Source organism: Denticeps clupeoides, chromosome 13 (genome assembly GCF_900700375.1).
Source record: "Denticeps clupeoides chromosome 13, fDenClu1.1, whole genome shotgun sequence".
Taxonomy (NCBI): domain Eukaryota; kingdom Metazoa; phylum Chordata; class Actinopteri; order Clupeiformes; family Denticipitidae; genus Denticeps; species Denticeps clupeoides.
The window spans coordinates 11,729,059-11,750,593 of NC_041719.1; the positions used below are offsets into that span (position 1 = coordinate 11,729,059).

Genomic DNA, 21,535 nt, shown 5'->3' on the forward strand with positions numbered 1-21,535 from the left:
GTATTCAACCTGAAATGGTTGAATGAACATGAATGCAATATACTTGCATTGCTCCTTTCCAAAACAGTTTAAGTCTGATTTGGAATTAATAAAAAATGTTAAGCTTAGGTATAAATATACATTTACATTATGTGTACATTTTATAACCTTTTTTATAATATTTCTAGTGAATATTTTTTACATTTCTATTAAAACGTCCTTGTACGTACACCATATAACTGACACCTTTTTGGATGGCAATTTTATTACTGTTTTAAAAAGAAATTTCAGATCTATTTTGTTTTATGGTCAACAGAGAGCGCTGTAACAAACTTCAATGGGCTGCGCCTTGAATACGTCACGTCCGCCTTTCCTTGATCCTTTCCGGTGTGGACGCCATTAGAGGCAGCAGGTATGTAATAGAAACGCTCCGAGCGAACCTTGAAAATCTATTTAACATCTTGGCCATCGGACGCGTTTTTATGGAAAACGTCAAATCTACTCAACACGCACGTAATGTAACGCCGTTTCACACAATATTGGAACGAACAAATGAGACTGACTGTGTTTATTCGCGTCGCTCCTCCATCGTTTCTTGTCGTATTTTTAAATGGTGTGGTGACAGAAGTTTTGTGAAAGTAGCCGCTGAGCCCCAATAAACAGGCCGTTACCCAGTTGCTATTAAACTTGAATCGATCAATTCCAAACTCACTACTTATCGCACGGAATGACTTCGTTGACTCATTTGTACTCGTTGTAAACGATCTGGCGTCCTGTATTCATCAGTAGAGATTAATCGTGACCTTTTTGTTTAATTTGAATGAATTCACAGACATGGCTATCAGGTATCCCATGGCCGTTGGCCTGAACAAGGGCCATCCGGTGACCAAGAACGTGTCAAAGCCGAAACACAGCCGTAGGCGAGGGGTGAGTATAAAACCCACTCGGTTCTTGTGGGTTTCTTCTTCACTGCATGAAACCAGTTTGCTAAGTGCCAGTAAAATACATAAAGGAAGAAAAACTGAAACACAAGAACCCTGTCAAAATAAGCATCAGTGACTTGGATGCTGGTTTGTTCTGATGAAACGGCATCATTCTCAAAATTTTTTTTCCTCCTTATAGCGTCTGACCAAACACACCAAGTTTGTGCGTGACATGATCCGTGAGGTGTGTGGCTTTGCCCCCTACGAAAGGCGCGCAATGGAGTTGCTGAAGGTCTCCAAGGATAAGCGTGCCCTCAAGTTCATCAAGAAAAGGGTATGTTTTTTTTTTTTTTTTTTCCTTAACTTTCTTTATTGAAAGCGTGTTGATGACTGTAATGACCAGTGAGGAAATTGTCAGGTTTAGCCAGTGTAGTTAAGCATCTGTATCTGTAGCACATTCATATCATGGACATAGACAGGGTGGAAGTGGCCTTGAGGGTAACACACTCGCCTATACACCAGGAGACCCAGGTTCAAACCTCACTTATTGTGTCCCTGAGCTACTCCAGATACGTGTCTGATCAAAAATTCTGTTTGTGGTAAAGAGATACCTTTTGCTTTTTTATAAACCGTTTTGGTTATGATAATTTAACATTTTGAAATCTTAATATTTTGTTTGCAAGTTGTTGTTGAGTGTATGTGTATGCTTTGTGTTCAATTTTCCAAAATTTTTATGATTTGCCAACATTATTTTCTGGCCAGCTCACCCAAACGTAAACTAAATCCACTGGCTTTCTGTTGTAAGTGATATATGTAACAGTATGTATTATCCAAATCTTTAACATAATTTAAACAGTTCATCAGAATATAATCTGAGGTTTCTAAATGCTTAATGCAAGTGTGGACAATGGTGTAAAAATATAAATATACAATATCTGAAAGTAAGTTTGCTGCAGGATTATGCAAATCTTTTAAGTTTTTATGCACACAGGTTAATGTCTTCTGGCTTTTGTTTTACAGGTTGGAACTCACATCCGTGCCAAGAGAAAGAGGGAAGAGCTCAGCAACATCTTAGCTGCAATGAGAAAGGCAGCTGCCAAGAAAGAGTAAATATTACCAATAAACTTAAGTTCCAAAAACACAAGATGTCGTTTTATTATTTCTCGATTAATTGAGCTTGCACACAGTGTGCCCGTATGTCCATACTTAGACTGTCATCTTTCAACTTCTAATTTAATGCAACAGACCTATTAAAACCATTTTTTGCCTCGTTTAAGAGTCAGTTTTCTGAAGTATTTATACACTGCTTAAAAAGACAAACTCCAAGTCAATCACACTTCTCTGAAATCAAACTGTCCACTTAGGAAGCTACACTGCTTGACAATGAATTTCTCATGCTGTTGTACAAATGGAGTAGAAAATGCTCTGCTGGCTGCAACATCCTCCATAATGACCGGTTTGGCAGTGGGTTAGCAATGCTGTGAGGTGGCATTTCTTTGGGGTGCCGTACAGCCCTCCAGGTGCTTGCCAGAAGTAGCCTGACTGCCTATAGGTACCAAGATGAGATCCTCAGACCCCTTGTGAGATCATATGCTGGTGCGTTTGGCCCTGGGTTCCTCCTAATGCAAAACAATGGTAGCGCTCACATGACTGGAATGTGTCAGCAGTTCCTGCAAGATGAAGGCATTGATGCTGTGGACTGGCCCGCCTGTTCCCCAGACCTGAATCCAATTGAGCACATCTGGGACATCATGTCTCACTCCATCCACCAATATCACATTGCACCACAGACTGGCCAGGAGTTGGCAGATGCTTTAGTCTCCTGAGGGATCTCCTCCCAGACCTGGACTATCTGCCACCTCATAAGGAGCATGATACAGGCACGTGGCCACACGCACTACTGAGCCTCATTAGACATTGCATCAAAGTTAGATCAGTCTGTTGTGTGTTTGACTCCAAATCCAGACCCCAATGGTTTGATAAATTTCATTTCAATCAATAATTTTTGTGTGATTGTGATGCTGGCACTTTTTAATTTACTTTATTTTGCAAATAAAGAATGTGCCAGCCTCAAAATCATTCAACTATGTAAAGAACGTATTTTATAAGGATGTTTTATTTTTTTGGTCCCTTTATTTTTTTGAGCAGTGTATTTATTTATATAGAAAACGTAAAGTTAGCTTTTCAAATATTTATATTTCAATATTACATATAATAAAAATCTTTTTATTTAGGCATCTTTCACTTTGTGGGAATTTGTGTTGCCCAGTCTACACTGTCCAATGTCAGTCTTTCCTCAGATCAGGACATTGTAGATAATATGAACGCTTGGTCCTGTCCTGTTTGAAAGCACATTACTTTTAAGTCCCAAAATGGCCATCAAGAATCATTGTTTGCCTGGCAGAAAAAAAGAAGAAGAAAAAAAGTTTGTCCTTGGTTTGTCCCTCCATCTCACTGTTTAGGGAACACAACGTTGTAGATTTGTTGGTAGTGTTCGACAAAATGCACTTCTAGCCCGTCAGTAATGTATTCCGGCAGGTCGGAGAAATCTTTTTTGTTTTCAGCTGGAAGAATGATACAGGTGACCCCAGCCCTCTTTGCCTGCAAATGAAAAGAAAAAAAAATTAGATCCTTGACATTGAGAGAGTGGTAGAGTTGTAAAAATTATTTTATTAACATTGTCCCCAGAACAACATCAAGAAGGTGCTTGTTGGGGGGGAAAAAATTATCCACTGCACATTTTTTAAGCCTCATGTTAATTATAAGCACTCAGCACTCAAAACAGTGCATATTACTATAAAACATCAAATTTAGCATGGAGCATTTCATAACTGATGCCCCACAGACTTACAGCAATGGTTTTCTCCTTGATTCCACCCACAGGAAGGATCTTGCCAGTCAGGGACACTTCTCCGGTCATGGCGACATTCTGTCGTGCTGGGGTATTGGTAGCCAAGGACAGCAGGGCTGTTACTATAGTACAGCCTGCACTGGGGCCATCTTTAGGCGTGGCTCCCTAAAGGAGATTTAAACAGAACGAGTCCTGTAGTTACCTCCTGCTACCACCCAAACTATACAAAATACTCATCCCATGGCCATCTGCCTCCCAAACCTTCTGAACAGTATTATACCACCAACAGTTCCATATTGTTCCTACCTCGGGAACATGCAGGTGTAAATGTGATCCCACAAGGAAGTCGTTGTCAGGTTGCTCTTTCATGAGGAAGGCACGAGCAAAGGTGAACGCAATTTTGGCACTCTCCTTCATTACATCCCCAAGCTGACCTGTGACCTCTAGAGAACCCTCAGCAGGTCTGCCTTTCTCTGGTTTCTCCCGTGGGCGCCTCAGAGAGGTCTCAATGAAGAGTGTGGATCCCCCTGGTGAAGGAATTGGCAACTGAATTGTCACCTGGTTGAAGAACATGGCTAAGCCCACAAAAATGCTGTAAAACAGTATCTTACCCATCGCTGTCCACGCCAAGCCCATGACTACACCTGGTGGTGTGACATCATACATGCGATCCACGGTGAAAATAGGTTTGCCAACATAGTCCTGAAGATTCTCAGGAGTTACTTTTACAGAGTTCTCCTCTCCGTTCACAATGCGGAATGCTACTTTACGGAAAACCTTGGAATTTTAACACAGACACCTAAATATAAAGTAAATACCTAACTAACAAGTTAACTGAACTATGATAAAAGTTTAGTCTGACCTTCTCGACTTGTTTCTGGAGATTTCTGACCCCACTTTCTCGACAGTACTGTCTTATGAGGACATTCAAAGCTTCAGACGAAATGTTGGCTTTCTGCTCATCCAGTCCACACAGCGTGCGTAGCTGTGGCACAAGGTACCTCTGAGGAGAAATTAAAGTATAAAAAGGTGATAATACAACAGAGGAAGACACACTAAATCTTGCTTGCTACTTGTTTTTAGAGTCAAGTGAATACCTCTGCAATGGCAAGTTTCTCTTGAGCCACATATCCAGACACATTGATCATCTCCATACGGTCCCTCAGGGGCTCAGGGATGGTGTCAAGCACATTCGCAGTACAAATGAAAAGGACCTGATAAATGTTTGTATACAGGAATATTTTAGGATTGTATATTTCACACTACATCCTAAGTATATCCATGTTTAAGTAAGAAACATCTCTATTCAGTACCTTGGACAGATCCACTGGCACATCTAAGTAATGATCAAGAAAGTTTGCATTCTGCTCTGGATCCAAAAGCTCCAAAGAGCCGACGAAGGGTCGCCTTGGTAACCTCGACCAATTTTATCAACCTGTCAGAAAAATTATTGAAATTGCTTTTGTAGTGAACTCATAGGAAAAGTATGTCCACCACAAATGTAACTTCCTTCAATGATAGCCTAGCGGGAACGTAAGCAGAATAAAAACCGACAGGTTGCAGATTTTAGCAAAGCACCGTCCCCACACACTGCCCCCTAGCTGTCTTTCATGGCTGCCTGCTGCTCACAAAATGCTGATGGGTTAAATGTAGAGGGCAGAACTTGTTGTGTGCACGGTGTGCTGTGCTATTCTGCGTATCACAAAGACAAAACAACCACTTCCACTACACAATACCTCATCTATGAGGACCAGAGGGTTTTCTGTTTTTGTCTTCTTCAAGCACTGAATGACCTTTCCAGGCATGGCTCCCACATATGTCCTCCTGTAAATTACAAACGTGTTTTTAGGCAATTCCACAGTAACAGTGTAACCGATCAACAGACAGGTGACCTTTGACCTACCTGTGGCCTTTAATTTCTGCCACATCGGTCATACCGCCCACACTAAAGCGAAAATATTCCCTATTCAGGGCTCTGGCAATGGAACGGGCAATACTGGTTTTCCCAACTCCGGGGGGTCCATAAAAACACAGAATCTTACCCTGTGTGCTGCCCCGCAACTGACTCACTGCAATAAACTCCTATAAGGGGAAGATTCGGACTCAATCAGTACATACTTATGTACAATTATATTTCATCATCACCATTCTGCTACAGCAATTCCTTACTAGAATACGTTTCTTCACATCCTCCATCCCATAGTGATCTTCCTCAAGGACCTCCTTAGCGCGAGCCAATTCGAGGTTTTCTTCACTATTAATGCCCCACGGCATGGATGTGAGCCAGTCCAAATAATTCCGAGTTACACTGCAGTGGAAGGAGCAGCAAAATAAACAGTTTTTATGCCTGTATGTCAGGTGCTCATAATCTATGGCAAAAAGGAAACACTAACTTGAACTCAGAGGAATGGTTATCAAGTAGACCCAGTTTGTTAAGCTCCTCATTAATGACATCCATAATATGCTGGGGCACAACTTTGTTTTTCATCCTCTCCCTGAACTTCTCCTCAATAGCGTCTTTATCCTCCTTTTCCAGTCCAAGTTCCTTCTTGATGATTTTCAGCTGCTCTTGAAGAAGGTATTTCCTGTGGGTCTGCTTTATCTTCTCTTCCACCTGTTTCACAAATACCACTGAATCTAACTGCTGATAAAACATTTAAACTTATTAAACGCGCAAATGTAAAATTGTCCCAGGTCTGTCACATAACATATTTAAAATCAATTGAAAATCATATTAAATGAGACAAAACTATTCAATATTCAATGTCATATGATCACCTCCAGTGAGAGCTAACTGAATGGAAACATGTAATCAAGGTAAATATATCATGGAATTTCCATGACTAATGTGCATGACGCTTTTACCTCCCGACCCAGACGTTGCTGAAGTTTGCTGAGTTCGTACTCTTTCTTCAGCAGTGAGAGTGCTTTGTAGAGTCTCTTTGGAATCTGCATTGACAGTAAAGTAAAAAATATATGTCATAAAGCCCAAAGGCAGACAATTGCTACAATGCATAATACTTTAACATACATTAGTCTCTTCCAAGACATCTTGCAGTTCATGTGACTCTGCTCCAGTCAGAGCAGCCCCCATATCACTCAGGTAGATGGGATTATCAACAACTCTCTGTCCAGCCTGCATCATCTGGAGCACAGATTCTCTAAATTTGAAAAACAGAGATATGTGACTTATGTTTTTTTTTTTTTTTTAATTAAGATCATGTGTTTTTACTATTCTGAAAAATACCTGTACAGAGGATTCAGAGCAATTATGTCACGAATAGTCTTCACGATTTCAGCTGTCAATGCCTTCATGGACAAAAGGGGAAGAAAACGAAACCCACACAGATTATTCATAGCAGTAAACCCACAGATAAAGAAACTGCAGAGTATTACCTTCACTTCTTCTGTGACCTGGAACTCTTCATGCACAACATTGTCAACTTCTACCATGAGGATATCAGGCGTGGGCCTGGACACGACCTCCACAGTCAGGTCCGCATCCTGCACTTTATCTTCCATGGTTTCTGCCAATGATGAAGACTCCTTCCGAATGCGCTTAGGCTTACGGCGCGGTGCCTTAACCTGATCGCTTTCCGGCTCTAGTGCTGAGGCAGACTCATCCGGCTCGACATCTAGCTGTTTGGTAATGCGAATTCTTCCAAAGAAATGGTAAATCTGATTTCATATGGGGTCCACAAATGAATCCTCTAATCCAAAGACCTTGAAATGTGTTTCAATGGTTTTCTTACCGCCTGTGCCCCATGACAATCATCCGCAGTTTGTCTCCAAGGTCCTGCATCTCATGAATCTGTACAAATGTTCCAGTACTGTAAATGGCATCCAGAGTCTCTACCACATCTGACTCATTGCTAAAAATCACAGAAAACAATACAGAAATAGATTTAAAATCTTAAGAATGAGAACATATAACTATACAAGTTATTTAAAGAAAATAAAACACTTTACCCGTCATCTTTCTTTAAAAATACACCTGCGTACGGCTGAGCCAGTCTCACTTTTCTCCTTAACAGTTCCACAAGTTGCTTATTTTTCACCTAAAACGATAACAAGTTAATATTGGTACACCTTTAACAATTAAGTCAAAGAGCAAACTGTACACTTGTACTGAACGGTCAGCTCATGTGTGTCCTGATCACAGCGGGATTAACCTAAACTTTGAATACTTACAAACCAACAAACCCTGAGCTGGGTGGATGATGCAATTTCACTCAACTCTTGCCTTCCCGCTAAACGGATGGCTGCATTTTACCTCGATTATTTTGATGAAGCGGGGGAAGACGGGGTTCCTGCCGATGGCAATGAGAGGCACGTTGGGGAACACCTCGGGTACCATCATGGGAGTGAGAGCGGTCATCTGCGGGGGACTGTACGCCGCCCCGTCGTCGCCCCCGGACTCGTCGCCCGCAGAGCCGCTGCCCTCGGATCCATCCTCCCCGGAGACGCCGCCGGCGCTGCCTCTGTTCCCGAAGAAGCGTCTAGTCGGCTGGTTACCGGCAAAGGCGCGGGGTCCGACCGTCTCTGTGCCAAGCACCCCGGCGACCCGCGCCCATCTGCCGAGAGCATCTACTGGCGCCGAGGACCTGACGTACCTACAGCCCCGACATGACGAGGTCTTCCAAAAAGAAGCGAGCGAGGAATACGAGCGACTCGTGGCGGTGGAAAACGTGGCACTGGCTCCGTCTGCCTGGCCCGACGCGGTGGGAAACTTTCTGAGCAATAAATTCCCGTTTCGGCAGGAAAGCCTGTGAGCGCACAGCGTCCTCACGTAAGCGGCCATGTTGGATCTCGACTGTTCCACGGGCCCCACACAACTTCCGGCCAAGTTTGATTACGTCACGTTGTCCTTTAACGTTACTGGTGGGAGCTTAATAACTTAATAATTCACATAATAACTCATACGTAGTAATAATAATAGTCGAAAAAGAGATCTGGTCAGTAAGGTTTTACGTTGCCATTGTCACTTAGTGTCGCCGAGTCACATAGTCCAACTGAACATGCCTTTACTAGAGACAACACGGCGCCTCAAAGCCGACCGCGTTAACACAAAAGGGCGTTCAGTTTTAAAGCCTTGAAAGCGACCTTCGTAAAATAAATGGACACGTTCCAGAATGTGTGTATAAATGGCGGCCATTCCAGTTTACATTTCTTTTTCAAGAGTGGACTGAACAAAAAACTTTCCTAAACTTTTTCCTTATTGCGTCACAATTTCTGACCATAAATGAATCCGCATGTACTAATCTGATAAGGAGTCACATAAAAATGTAGATTTTGAGATTTGTTGTCAGAGGGGTTTGTTATCCGTTCTGTCATCCATCTGGAATTCTAAATAAAATAACAAGATGAAGATACTAGGATGAAAAAACATTTGCGAGAGAAGCACCGCTGCCCCCACGTCGCCTCGTTTAAAACACCTGAAGACAATCGGCCCAATTATCTCAACTAACGCCACGCCAGAGAATCCTGAAGACGTTTCGCTTCTCGGGCCTCGGTCGTTCGGCGCAGCGGGACGGGGACTCCGGCAGGTATGCGGTGGTGTAAAAGAACCACACAAAAACGCAGAACGGATAACAAACCCCTCTGACAACAAATCTCAAAATCTACGTTTTTATGCGACTCCTTATCAGATTAGTACATGCGGATCCATTTACGGCGTTTATCAGACGCCCTTATCCAGAGCGACTTACAATCAGTAGTTACAGGGACAGTCTCCCTGGAGCAATTTAGGGTTAAGTGTCTTGCTCAGGGACACGATGGTAGTAAGCGGGGTTGGAACCTGGGTCTTCTGGTTCACTAGGCTACTAGCACCCAATGCTGTTGAAGAGTTCGTGTTGGTGAAGCGGTCTCGTTTTTTTTTTTCGTCAGCATGTCTTCCCCCGCGTACATGGACATCTTCCAGTGCGGAGACAACATCTTGCCGCCGTCCCCGGACTTCCACTTCTCTTTCCCGTGCACTGACGACGGCCTGAACGATAGTTTAGACGGGTGAGCCTGTATCGTTTGAATAGTATGTGTGTGTGTGTTTTTTTTTTTTTTTTAATAATCTGTTCAATTGGCGGAGTTTGCCGTGATCCTCTCCAACAGCAGCTCGGCTGAACTGACTGATGTGTTTGAAGAGGACTTCTGTGAAGGAGACGCCCAGAGTCCTCCGGTGGCTGACCTGGTGCAAAGAATTACATCCCAGCTGGAGATCTACCTGTCCAATGAGAATTTGGCTGAGGACGCTTTCTTACTGAAACATGTGCAGAGGAACAAGAAGGGCTACGTCAGCCTGAAGTTGCTTACGTCGTTTAAAAAGGTAACTGGTGACTTATCCAGAGCTACTTTCTCAGTAGTTACAGGGACAGTCCCCCCCCCCCTGGAGACACTCTGGGTTCAGAGTCTTGCCCAGAGACACAATGGTAGTATGTGGGGTCTCCACGTTCAGATCATCAGGCTAACTGAGCGTTATGGTGTTCACAGGTCAAGGAACTGACGCGAGACTGGCGGACCACTCTGGCTGCTGCCCGAGCTTCTCAGCTTCTGGAAGTGAACGAGGAGGGCACCAAGGTGCGACGGAGGAGCCCCGTTCCCGACTGGCTGCTGTGCATTCCCACAAGCAAGCTCCTGATGGCATGGAACTTCTTCGGGAACAATTCGGGTGAGAAGGAAGACCCGGTGGCCGGAGAGCAGAAAGACATCATGGAGACGGCGATGCGACTGTTCTGCTCGTATGGCAACATTACTTCTCTGAGGGTCCTGCGTCCGGGGAAGGAGATGCCGTCGGAGCTGAAGAGATACGCCAAGAAACATCCCGAGCTGGGCCGCATACTGTGTGCGGTGGTCGAGTATGAGTATTTGGACGGAGCCCGCCGGGCTTACAAGGCTCTCCAGGCTGAGGAGCACGGGGCGACGGGCTTGCGAGTCGTCCTCCTGGGAGGCCGCGGCATAAAAAAGCCTGGCGTTGGGCAGGAGAACACCGAAGAGGAATCCGAAGAGACCATTAAAAGTGCGTGCTGCAAAAAACCAAACCGCAAGGCCAAACGCTACCCCTGCCCCTTGGAAGACTCCGCCCTCTACAGTTCCTCAGAGTCCGACTTTGCACCGGCCTCGCCCAGACCGAACCGCAGGGTCACCCGTCCCCAGGCTCTATATGGCAGCCCCCTCGCTATTCCCCGCATGTCCTCCTGCCGCGCCGACCCGTACAGAGATCCCCTGGCAAGCCCCATCGGAAGCCCCCTTCTTCCCCGAAAGCTGTTTCCCTGCAGCTATGCCAGCTCCCCGCTGGCCACCCCGCAGTTCAGCAGCACCCCCACCTCCAGCGGCAGCTCCGCGTTTGGCAGAAGCAAGGGCTCGGGGGACTATTCGCAGGACAGCGCCGCGTTCGTGGGCAGCCCGTGGGTCCAGCGGAGGAAAACCGCAGCGCAGGCCTTCTTCCCGGAGAAAAGCGCCCCGATGTCACCCGGAGGCCTGAAAAGAGCCGCCACCGTCGTGGAGGTGGTGCGTCAGCCCCTCGGCCCCGACGGCACCAAGGGCTTCTATAACTGCATTGGGAGAGGCAAGTTGTTGCTGCGCTAATAACGTCTGCAGAGGAAATACCCGAGGTCTGTGCGAGGAGTCGGTGCAAATGCAAAAGCACTTTTTAATCCATGGAGTTTGCTTGAGAAAATGTGATAAAAAGAAAAAACTACCCACTTGTCACTTGCTTTTTTTTGTATGGAAAGAATAAATAACTAAATAAAGATGCTTTTGTAATCTCTCTAGTGTTTTTGGATTTAAAAAAAAAAAAAAAAAACTTATGTATTTAGTAGGGTGGCAGTAGCCTAGTGGGTAACACACTCACCTACGGACCCAGTTTCAAATCCCACTTACTACCATTGTGTCCCTGAGCAAGACGCTTAACCCTAAGTTGCTCCGGTGGGGGGGACTGTCCCTGTAACTACTGATTGTAAGTCGCTCTGGATAAGAGCGTCTGATAAATGCTGTAAATGTAATATTTTAATTGGCATTTCTAGATTGGGGTTCTGGAGGAGACAGACAACCGGCCAATTGGTAGAAGTGTTCAGTAATGACTGGATTTGTTCATACAAATTATTAGGCAAACTGGCTGTGGCACAATTTTTAATTGTTTGGGGGATATAAAGGAGTGGCTGACAAGACCGCTTAAAAGTGAAATTCATAAAATCTCAGGAAACACTTTTACTGAAGCACTGGTTCACGATTGCAGTTTGATGCTTTCTCAAATATTTATTGAAACTGTTTGTGTGCTTTCTTTGACCCTGTGGCACACACCATGACCATTCCTAATTGTTCAAACAAGACACTGGAAATACGTAACAAGATCGATCCAATCAGTAACGTACGGTAACCGGACAGAGCAATATTGGAACAAAATAGATATCTAAGAAAGCCAAAGAAATGCTTTCAAGCTTCGGCATGCCAAGAATAATCTGTCAGTGGTGGTCTGGTTTTACACTGTAGTCCCAAACACAACTCCATCTATTTCTTGGTCGTCCGTGTCGTCTTCACTCAGAGAAAAGTCTTTGTTGTTGGGAACGCGGCTGGGGCTGCAGTTTGACTCGCCGTCCGTCAGGGACGCGCTGACAGCAGCCTCGCTAAAGTCAATGACCGGTCCCATTCTTTCTGCCTCTGCCATGTGTGACAACATCTTGTCAAGCAGAGGACGGCCTTTGCAGATGTTGTCCAAGAGCTGACACCGGTGCTGTAACTGTCCGATGATTCCGTCCTTTTCCTTTACCATGTGCTGAAACTTCTGAATGGTTTCCTCAGAATGGCAAAGTTTTTCATGGAGATAGGAAATCTCTCTTGTAGAAAAAGCAAAAAGAAGAAATTAAATGCTATATCTAGTAATGAAATAGTAAAAATGTATATGTCCAATGGGATACGCTACACACCACACCACACCCCCGCTAGGCTACGTTACACACCACAGCACACCCCCGCTAGGCTACGTTACACACCACAGCACACCCCCGCTAGGCTACGTTACACACCACACCACACCCCCGCTAGGCTACGCTACACACCACACCACACCACACTCCCGCTAGGCTACGCTACACACCACACCACACCCCCGCTAGGCTACGCTACACACCACACCCCGGCTAAGCTACACTACACACCACACCCCCGCTAGGCTATGCTACACACCACACCCCCGCTAGGCTACGTTACACACCACAGCACACCCCCGCTAGGCTACGCTACACACCACACCACACCCCCGCTAGGCTACGCTACACACCACACCACACCCCCGCTAGGCTACGCTACACACCCACACCACACTCCCGCTAGGCTACGCTACACACCACACCACCACCACACTCCCGCTAGGCTACGCTACACACCACACCACACCCCCGCTAGGCTACACTACACACCACACCCCGGCTAAGCTACACTACACACCACACCCCCGCTAGGCTACGCTACACACCACACCCCCCGCTAGGCTACGCTACACACCACACCACACCCCCGCTATGCTACGCTACACACCACACCACACCCCCCGCTAGGCTACGCTACACATTACACCCCCGCTAGGCTACGCTACACACAAACACCACACTCCCGCTAGGCTACGCTACACACCACACCACACTCCCGCTAGGCTACGCTACACACCACACCACACTCCCGCTAGGCTACGCTACACACCACACCACGCCACGCCCCCGCTACGCTACACACCACACCACGCCCCCGCTACGCTACATACCACACACAACACCCCCGCTAGGTTACGCTACACACCACACACACAACACCCCCGCTAGGCTACGCTACACACCACACACACAACACCCCCGCTAGGCTACGCTACACACCACACACAACACCCCCGCTAGGCTACGCTACACACAACACCCCCGCTAGGCTACGCTACACACCACACACAACACCACACCCCCGCGTTACGCTACATACCACACACAACACCACACCCCCGCGTTACGCTACATACCACACACAACACCCCCGCTAGGCTACGCTACACACCACACACACACACCACACCCCCGCTAGGCTACGCTACACACCACACCCCCGCTAGGCTACGCTACACACCACACCACACCCCCGCTAGGCTACACTACACACCACACCACACCACACCCCCGCTAGGCTACACTACACACCACACCACACCCCCGCTAAGCTACGCTACACACCACACCACACCCCCGCTAGGCTACGCTACACATTACACCCCCGCTAGGCTACGCTACACACCACACACACACAACACCCCCGCTAGGTTACGCTACACACCACACACACAACACCCCCCGCTAGGCTACGCTACACACCACACACAACACCCCCCGCTAGGCTACGCTACACACAACACCCCCGCTAGGCTACGCTACACACCACACACAACACCACACCCCCCGCGTTACGCTACATACCACACACAACACCACACCCCCGCGTTACGCTACATACCACACACAACACCCCCGCTAGGCTACGCTACACACCACACACACACACAACACCCCCGCTAGGCTACGCTACACACCACACCACACCCCCGCTAGGCTACACTACACACCACACCACACCCCCGCTAGGCTACACTACACACCACACCACACCACACCCCCGCTAGGCTACGCTACACACAACACCCCCGCTAGGCTACGCTACACACCACACACAACACCACACCCCCGCGTTACGCTACATACCACACACAACACCACACCCCCGCGTTACGCTACATACCACACACAACACCCCCCGCGTTACGCTACATACCACACACAACACCCCCGCGTTACGCTACATAACACACACAACACCCCCGCGTTACGCTACATACCACACACAACACCCCCGCGTTACGCTACATACCACACACAACACCCCCGTGTTACGCTACATACCACACACACCACCACACCCCTGTGTTACGCTACATACCACACACACCACCACACACCTTCATTACGCTTAGGTACACAACAAACCCCCGCGCTACGTTACACATCACACCACACACCCGTGCTATGTTACGTTACATACCACACCACACACCCGCGCTACGCTATGTTACAGACCACAGCACACCCCCGCTAGGCTACGCTACACACCACACCACACCCCCGCTAGGCTACGCTACACACCACACCACACCCCCGCTAGGCTACGCTACACACCACACCACACTCCCGCTAGGCTACGCTACACACCACACCACACCACACTCCCGCTAGGCTACGCTACACACCACACCACACCCCCGCTAGGCTACACTACACACCACACCCCGGCTAAGCTACACTACACACCACACCCCCGCTAGGCTACGCTACACACCACACCCCCGCTAGGCTACGCTACACACAACACCACACCCCCGCTATGCTACGCTACACACCACACCACACCCCCGCTAGGCTACGCTACACATTACACCCCCGCTAGGCTACGCTACACACAAACACCACACTCCCGCTAGGCTACGCTACACACCACACCACACTCCCGCTAGGCTACGCTACACACCACACCACACTCCCGCTAGGCTACGCTACACACCGCCCCCGCTACGCTACACACCACACCACGCCCCCGCTACGCTACATACCACACACAACACCCCCGCTAGGTTACGCTACACACCACACACACAACACCCCCGCTAGGCTACGCTACACACCACACACAACACCCCCGCTAGGCTACGCTACACACAACACCCCCGCTAGGCTACGCTACACACCACACACAACACCACACCCCCGCGTTACGCTACATACCACACACAACACCACACCCCCGCGTTACGCTACATACCACACACAACACCCCCCGCTAGGCTACGCTACACACCACACACACACACAACACCCCCGCTAGGCTACGCTACACACCACACCCCCGCTAGGCTACGCTACACACCACACCACACCCCCGCTAGGCTACACTACACACCACACCACACCACACCCCACGCTAGGCTACACTACACACCACACCACACCCCCGCTAAGCTACGCTACACACCACACCACACCACACCCCCGCTAGGCTACGCTACACACCACACCACACCCCCGCTAGGCTACGCTACACACCACACCACACCCCCCGCTAGGCTACGCTACACATTACACCCCTCGCTAGGCTACGCTACACACCACACACACACAACACCCCCGCTAGGTTACGCTACACACCACACACACAACACCCCCGCTAGGCTACGCTACACACCACACACAACACCCCCGCTAGGCTACGCTACACACAACACCCCCGCTAGGCTACGCTACACACCACACACAACACCACACCCCCGCGTTACGCTACATACCACACACAACACCACACCCCCCGCGTTACGCTACATACCACACACAACACCCCCGCTAGGCTACGCTACACACCACACACACACACAACACCCCCGCTAGGCTACACTACACACCACACCACACCCCCGCTAGGCTACACTACACACCACACCACACCCCCGCTAAGCTACACTACACACCACACCACACCCCCGCTAAGCTACGCTACACACCACACCACACCCCCGCTAGGCTACGCTACACACCACACCACACCCCCGCTAGGCTACGCAACACATTACACCCCCGCTAGGCTACGCTACACACAAACACCACACTCCCGCTAGGCTACGCTACGCACCACACCACACTCCCGCTAGGCTACGCTACGCACCACACCACGCCACGCCCCCGCTACGCTACATACCACACACAACACCCCCGCTAGGCTACGCTACACACCACACACACACAACACCCCCGCTAGGTTACGCTACACACCACACACACAACACCCCCGCTAGGCTACGCTACACACCACACACAACACCCCCGCTAGGCTACGCTACACACAACACCCCCGCTAGGCTACGCTACACACCACACACAACACCACACCCCCGCGTTATGCTACATACCACACACAACACCACACCCCCGCGTTACGCTACATACCACACACAACACCCCCGCGTTACGCTACATACCACACACAACACCCCCGCGTTACGCTACATAACACACACAACACCCCCGCGTTACGCTACATACCACACACAACACCCCCGTGTTACGCTACATACCACACACACCACCACACCCCTGTGTTACGCTACATACCACACACACCACCACACACCTTCATTACGCTTAGGTACACAACAAACCCCCGCGCTACGTTACACATCACACCACACACCCGTGCTATGTTACGTTACATACCACACCACACACCCGCGCTACGCTATGTTACAGACCACACCACACACCCGCGCTACGCTACATTACACACCACACACCCGCTATGCTGCACATCTGCATTATGCTACGCTGCACACCTGTGTTACGTTACGCTTCACAGCTGCGTTATGCTACGCTGCAAACCCCTGCACTACGCTACACACTATAGACCTGCGTTACGCTACACTACAGTACACACCTGCGTTACGCTACAGTACAGTACACACACCTGCCTTACGCTACAGTCCAGAACAGTACACACACCTGCGTTACGCTATAGTACAGTACACACACCTGCATTACGCTACGTTACACACGCCTACGCTACACTACAGTACACACACCTGTGTTACAGTACAGCACACACACCTGCGTTACGCTACGTTACACACACCTGCGTTATGCTGCATTACACACACATGTGTTACGCTACAGTACAGTACACACCTGCGTTACGCTACAGTACACACACCTGCGTTACGCTACGTTACATACACCTGTGTTACGCTACAGTACACACACCTGTGTTACGCTACAGTACACACACCTGTGTTACGCTACGTTACACACACCTGAGTTACGTTACAGTAAACACACCTGCGTTACGCTACAGTACACACACCTGTTACGCTACAGTACACATACCTGTGTTACGCTACACTACACACCATACACCTGTGCTACACAATAATTTAACACAATATCAGCCACAAATGAACAAGACTAATAAACTGAAGATACGCTTTAGAGCAAAACCACGTTACACACCACAAACCTTCGTTACGCTACATTACACACCTTCACTATACACACTCCTGCGCTACTCTACACTACACACCATACCCTGCGCTGCGCTACACTACACTACACCAAACACCACACCCCTGCGCTACACTACACTAAACACCACACCCCTGCGCTACACTGCACTACACACCACACCCCTACAGGTGGTGTCCACGCCCCACCTGTCTTTGGCCTCCGCGATGTCCCGCGTGGCCGCGCGGAGCTGCTCGTCCTTGCGGATCAGGCTCTCGGCTTGTTCCCGCACCGTGTTCTCCGCCGCCTCCAGCCGCTTCTCCAGCTCCGACACCCGCCGGTGCAGCGCCGCGAGGTGCGCGTTCGCCTCCCTGATCTGGACCGGTGACGGCGAAGACATGTCACACAGGCACCGAGGCAGGGGCCGGCAACGTCACTCCACGTTACTACGCCATACTCGCTACTCAGCCACTACTACCTCGATCCGGGGCTGCGGGCTGCCGCGTAGCCTCATAACACGGACGGTGCAGCAGGCTACGCGGCTAGCTTCACTTCTCTACCGCTCCCGAATTCAAAACGACCGCAGCTTCAACGCGGTTTCCAGAGAAAAAACACCGGACGGAACGCTGCGAGATTGTGGCGTTAAAAAGGGAACTCCAGACAAATCTGCCAACGCGGAGCGCACCAGATGATTCCTCGCCTCCAAATGTTAAAAAAAAAACTCGGAATGACGACAGTACGCTGTCCGATCTGGAGTAAAAAAAAAAGGACGAATACGTCGTAACGTTAAGTTATAAAGTCGGGAACTTGGCAGCCAGGTTCGGCGAAACCTGTAGATTACAGGCTGCCCCGGAAGAAATCATCATCATCATCCTCCTCCTCCTTCTTCCACTTCATTGAACAAATTTTCTAATAAAGGCGTAATGTCCAGTTGTTATATATTATTAAGACATTTTTTATTGAACTAAACATTACGTTTAATCGGCAATGCAGTCATGTGCAATTAGCTATTTGATATCTGCAGAAAAATGCATCCTGTAGAATTTAAATACGGGTTGACACATGTTTATCAGTTTTTATGTGTTTGTTCAATGCAAATTCGTCAAAAATCGTTTACTTAGGCGAGTGCCTCTAACAATACTTAAATCTAGCTGCTGCAAATTTCAAACACCACAAATGGATTTTAAATGTCCGCGGTGCGCCATCCGGCCCTGCAGGTGGCGCAAGTGGAGCAGCGAGGCGGAAGCCCCGCCGTCTTCCTCCAGGGCTCCGTCGGGCAGCGGAGCGGCCGTGTCCTTGGCGTGCGGCGAGAATGGGGTACTGGGACTTGGAAGAGGGCAAGGAGTGCGCGGAGAAGACATGGATCACCACCAAGCTGGGCACTGCCCTCGGTAAGTCGCCATTGCGCTGAATAGCGCGCCGCGTTTTCACGCCTGGTCTCGGCCGCACTGTCCGCGGAGGATGTAAACACTGCTGCTAGTTACTGACCTCCTTCCCGTGTTCAGTGCCGTTTTCGTTTAGCCACGAGCTGGCTGTGTATTCGGATGCCACCAGAACAGGCTGCTATTAAGTTCGACCAAGTGAATGAAATTAAACGTGTCGTTTTGCTTCACACTTTGCTCTTCTGTCTGTTGCGTTACCAAGGTCTGGTTGGGTCAGCCTACCACATAGTGTTATTCCAGCCTGAAACAGCCATTGAAGCTCTGCAGAGGGCAGCATCGGGAACAGTGACCATGGGTAACAGAGATTTCATTGTTCTCATAGCTACAAAATGTTTTTTTTTTCCTTCAAGAGAACCCTATTTAATTTATACTCATAAATGTATGTCAGTCTCTCTGTGCACTTGTTGTATGTTTATTGTATGTCTTCCTCTCTGTTCAGTTGTAGTGTAAGCAATTTACTTACTAACGTTCTCTGATTCTGATTTTTTTTTTTATTATTCTTTAGCATCTTTGGGGGCAATATTTGGACTGGCTACTTGTGTCAGTGCCCAAGTGAGAGATTCCCCAGATGATCCTCTTAACTACTTCATCGGTGGCTGTTCCTCTGGGATTTTTCTTGGAGCTCGGAGTACGTAAAATAGTACCTATTTACAATTAATTGCAAGTGCTTGATATTGATGACGTCTCTTTGTCTCTGTGTTACACAGCTCACAGTGCCATCACGGGCACGGCTGCATGTTTTGGCCTGGGCACAGTGGCTATGCTCACAAAAATTGGCAAGATGGAAGGATGGAAATTAAGTGGCCCTCCCGAGCTTTAAATTTGCACGTTGTCTAGTTAAATGCTGATGTGTATATTGTATATTGATTAAATAAACCTGTGTTAACAACAATACATTTTGTTGTTGTATTGTTGTTGTGATTTGGCGTCTCTCCGAGGTAAAATGAAAATGTTGCCTTTAAATAAAGTTCCAGATTTCTGCTCACAGATGGAAGTGATCATGCACATTGTAACCATGCATTTACAATCTTGTTGAATAATGTATCCAATAATAATACTTCCATGCTCATTCACATCACTGGTCTGAGTCATCAAAGCATACACTCCACAAGATCTCTGAAGGTTTTTGTCCTACCTGACATCGATATACCAATGCTCTAAGTAAGCCTCTAGATCTGGGGCATTCATGGATCAAGCTTGTTATTTCATCACATCCCCTAGATGCCTAGGTTCAAATCTGGTTTAAAACTGGTTTTATAGCAGTAAAAAATGGAGGAACATTTACATTTTAATTCTCTGTTACAAAAGAATAAAGATAATAGTCATTTCTGTCTTCATGTTCACAGGTAAAAAAAAGTCACAGATTCACTTTACTTTGGAAGTAAATGCCATATCTCTCGTGGGTCTACCATGCACACCACCTTGTGTCTTGGCGTGTGGCATGAAGCTAGGATTAAACCTACAAAATGAAGAAAGCTGTATCTCTGATGCATGTAATGAGTATATCTAATTAAATTTTCATATTTCATTAATTTTACATTCCTAAATGCTTGGACATGTTTTTACAAATAAACTCAAGTCATTAATGTTCATTGAAATATGAAAAGAATCAACGATTAATTGCATTTTCAATCAATCCACCAGCAAACATCCTACCCTGTGGCTTTGTGCCATGTAAAAAAATGTTGAGCACTCCAGTTAGCCCCAATTTTGAATAAAAAGAACTGCATTTTGAATCATTGGGATCATTCAGTTTTGCGAAGAGCAAGTATGTCAGATTTCCTTAGAAACTAAGCATATTTTATGAGTTATTAAAAATGAGATAGCTCTATCATGTGTGTATGTGCCGAGAAAGTGATTTAAAACAGGAACTGACGGCGATGATATACTACCAGGAATGCTCTTCCAGACTCTATTGGCTTTCCTCAGAGCTTAATTAAACCTTTGATTTTAATGTACTCTAAAGAAACTGCCTGCTCAGATGACTAGAGCCTGTGGATCTCCTGAGAAGGGACCAATGTGAAGCAGCCAACGTCTTGTGCACAATCAATCAAAGTCCATCATGATTATTTAATACACCTTTCATTAAATCTAGTTGATGTACTTTTGGTAAAGATACAGGGTTAAAATGTTCAGTCTAGCGGCACGTACCTGATCGGTCCTGAATGCTCATTTTAGGCAGTTACTAGAATTATACAGACATAAAAATATAAACTAGGTTATTTACACCAAAATAAATGCAGGAGGTGGGGGCATCTATTGGGGTCTGCAGTTGCAATGGCTGTT

At 47.6% G+C, this 21,535-nt stretch overlaps 5 protein-coding genes across 5 annotated transcripts; 3 read left to right on the forward strand and 2 right to left on the reverse strand.

The window, feature by feature from the left end:
* The first annotated feature begins 333 nt into the window (after nt 1-333).
* On the forward strand, nt 334-2,046 carry rpl36 (ribosomal protein L36). The gene is made up of 4 exons (XM_029000174.1): nt 334-391; nt 812-906; nt 1,102-1,236; nt 1,923-2,046. Exons 2-4 carry the CDS (start codon nt 814-816, stop codon nt 2,010-2,012), a joined length of 318 nt encoding a protein of 105 aa, XP_028856007.1. The 5' UTR covers nt 334-391; nt 812-813; the 3' UTR covers nt 2,013-2,046.
* On the reverse strand, nt 2,040-8,597 carry lonp1 (lon peptidase 1, mitochondrial). Its single transcript, XM_029000172.1, is given in 19 exon segments — nt 2,040-3,503; nt 3,754-3,918; nt 4,060-4,280; nt 4,365-4,530; nt 4,616-4,756; nt 4,851-4,967; nt 5,067-5,143; nt 5,146-5,188; nt 5,490-5,577; nt 5,657-5,835; nt 5,923-6,061; nt 6,147-6,367; nt 6,619-6,702; nt 6,785-6,914; nt 7,001-7,062; nt 7,150-7,411; nt 7,506-7,625; nt 7,723-7,811; nt 8,027-8,597. Coding segments are annotated over 19 exon segments (2,982 nt in total). The 5' UTR covers nt 8,555-8,597; the 3' UTR covers nt 2,040-3,353.
* Nucleotides 8,598-9,143: 546 nt separating this feature from the next.
* larp6b (La ribonucleoprotein 6, translational regulator b) lies at nt 9,144-11,434 on the forward strand. Its single transcript, XM_029000175.1, has 4 exons — nt 9,144-9,299; nt 9,640-9,759; nt 9,859-10,072; nt 10,237-11,434. The coding sequence occupies exons 2-4, from the start codon at nt 9,641-9,643 to the stop codon at nt 11,329-11,331; spliced, it is 1,428 nt and encodes a 475-aa protein (XP_028856008.1). The 5' UTR covers nt 9,144-9,299; nt 9,640; the 3' UTR covers nt 11,332-11,434.
* A 423-nt stretch (nt 11,435-11,857) lies between these two features.
* vmac (vimentin type intermediate filament associated coiled-coil protein) lies at nt 11,858-18,687 on the reverse strand. Its single transcript, XM_029000679.1, has 2 exons — nt 18,017-18,687; nt 11,858-12,578 (listed from the first exon to the last, which is right to left on the reverse strand). The coding sequence occupies exons 1-2, from the start codon at nt 18,205-18,207 to the stop codon at nt 12,224-12,226; spliced, it is 546 nt and encodes a 181-aa protein (XP_028856512.1). The 5' UTR covers nt 18,208-18,687; the 3' UTR covers nt 11,858-12,223.
* A 69-nt stretch (nt 18,688-18,756) lies between these two features.
* ndufa11 (NADH:ubiquinone oxidoreductase subunit A11) lies at nt 18,757-20,234 on the forward strand. Its single transcript, XM_029000680.1, has 4 exons — nt 18,757-19,198; nt 19,452-19,544; nt 19,755-19,877; nt 19,957-20,234. The coding sequence occupies exons 1-4, from the start codon at nt 19,120-19,122 to the stop codon at nt 20,067-20,069; spliced, it is 408 nt and encodes a 135-aa protein (XP_028856513.1). The 5' UTR covers nt 18,757-19,119; the 3' UTR covers nt 20,070-20,234.
* The last annotated feature ends 1,301 nt before the right edge of the window (nt 20,235-21,535 follow it).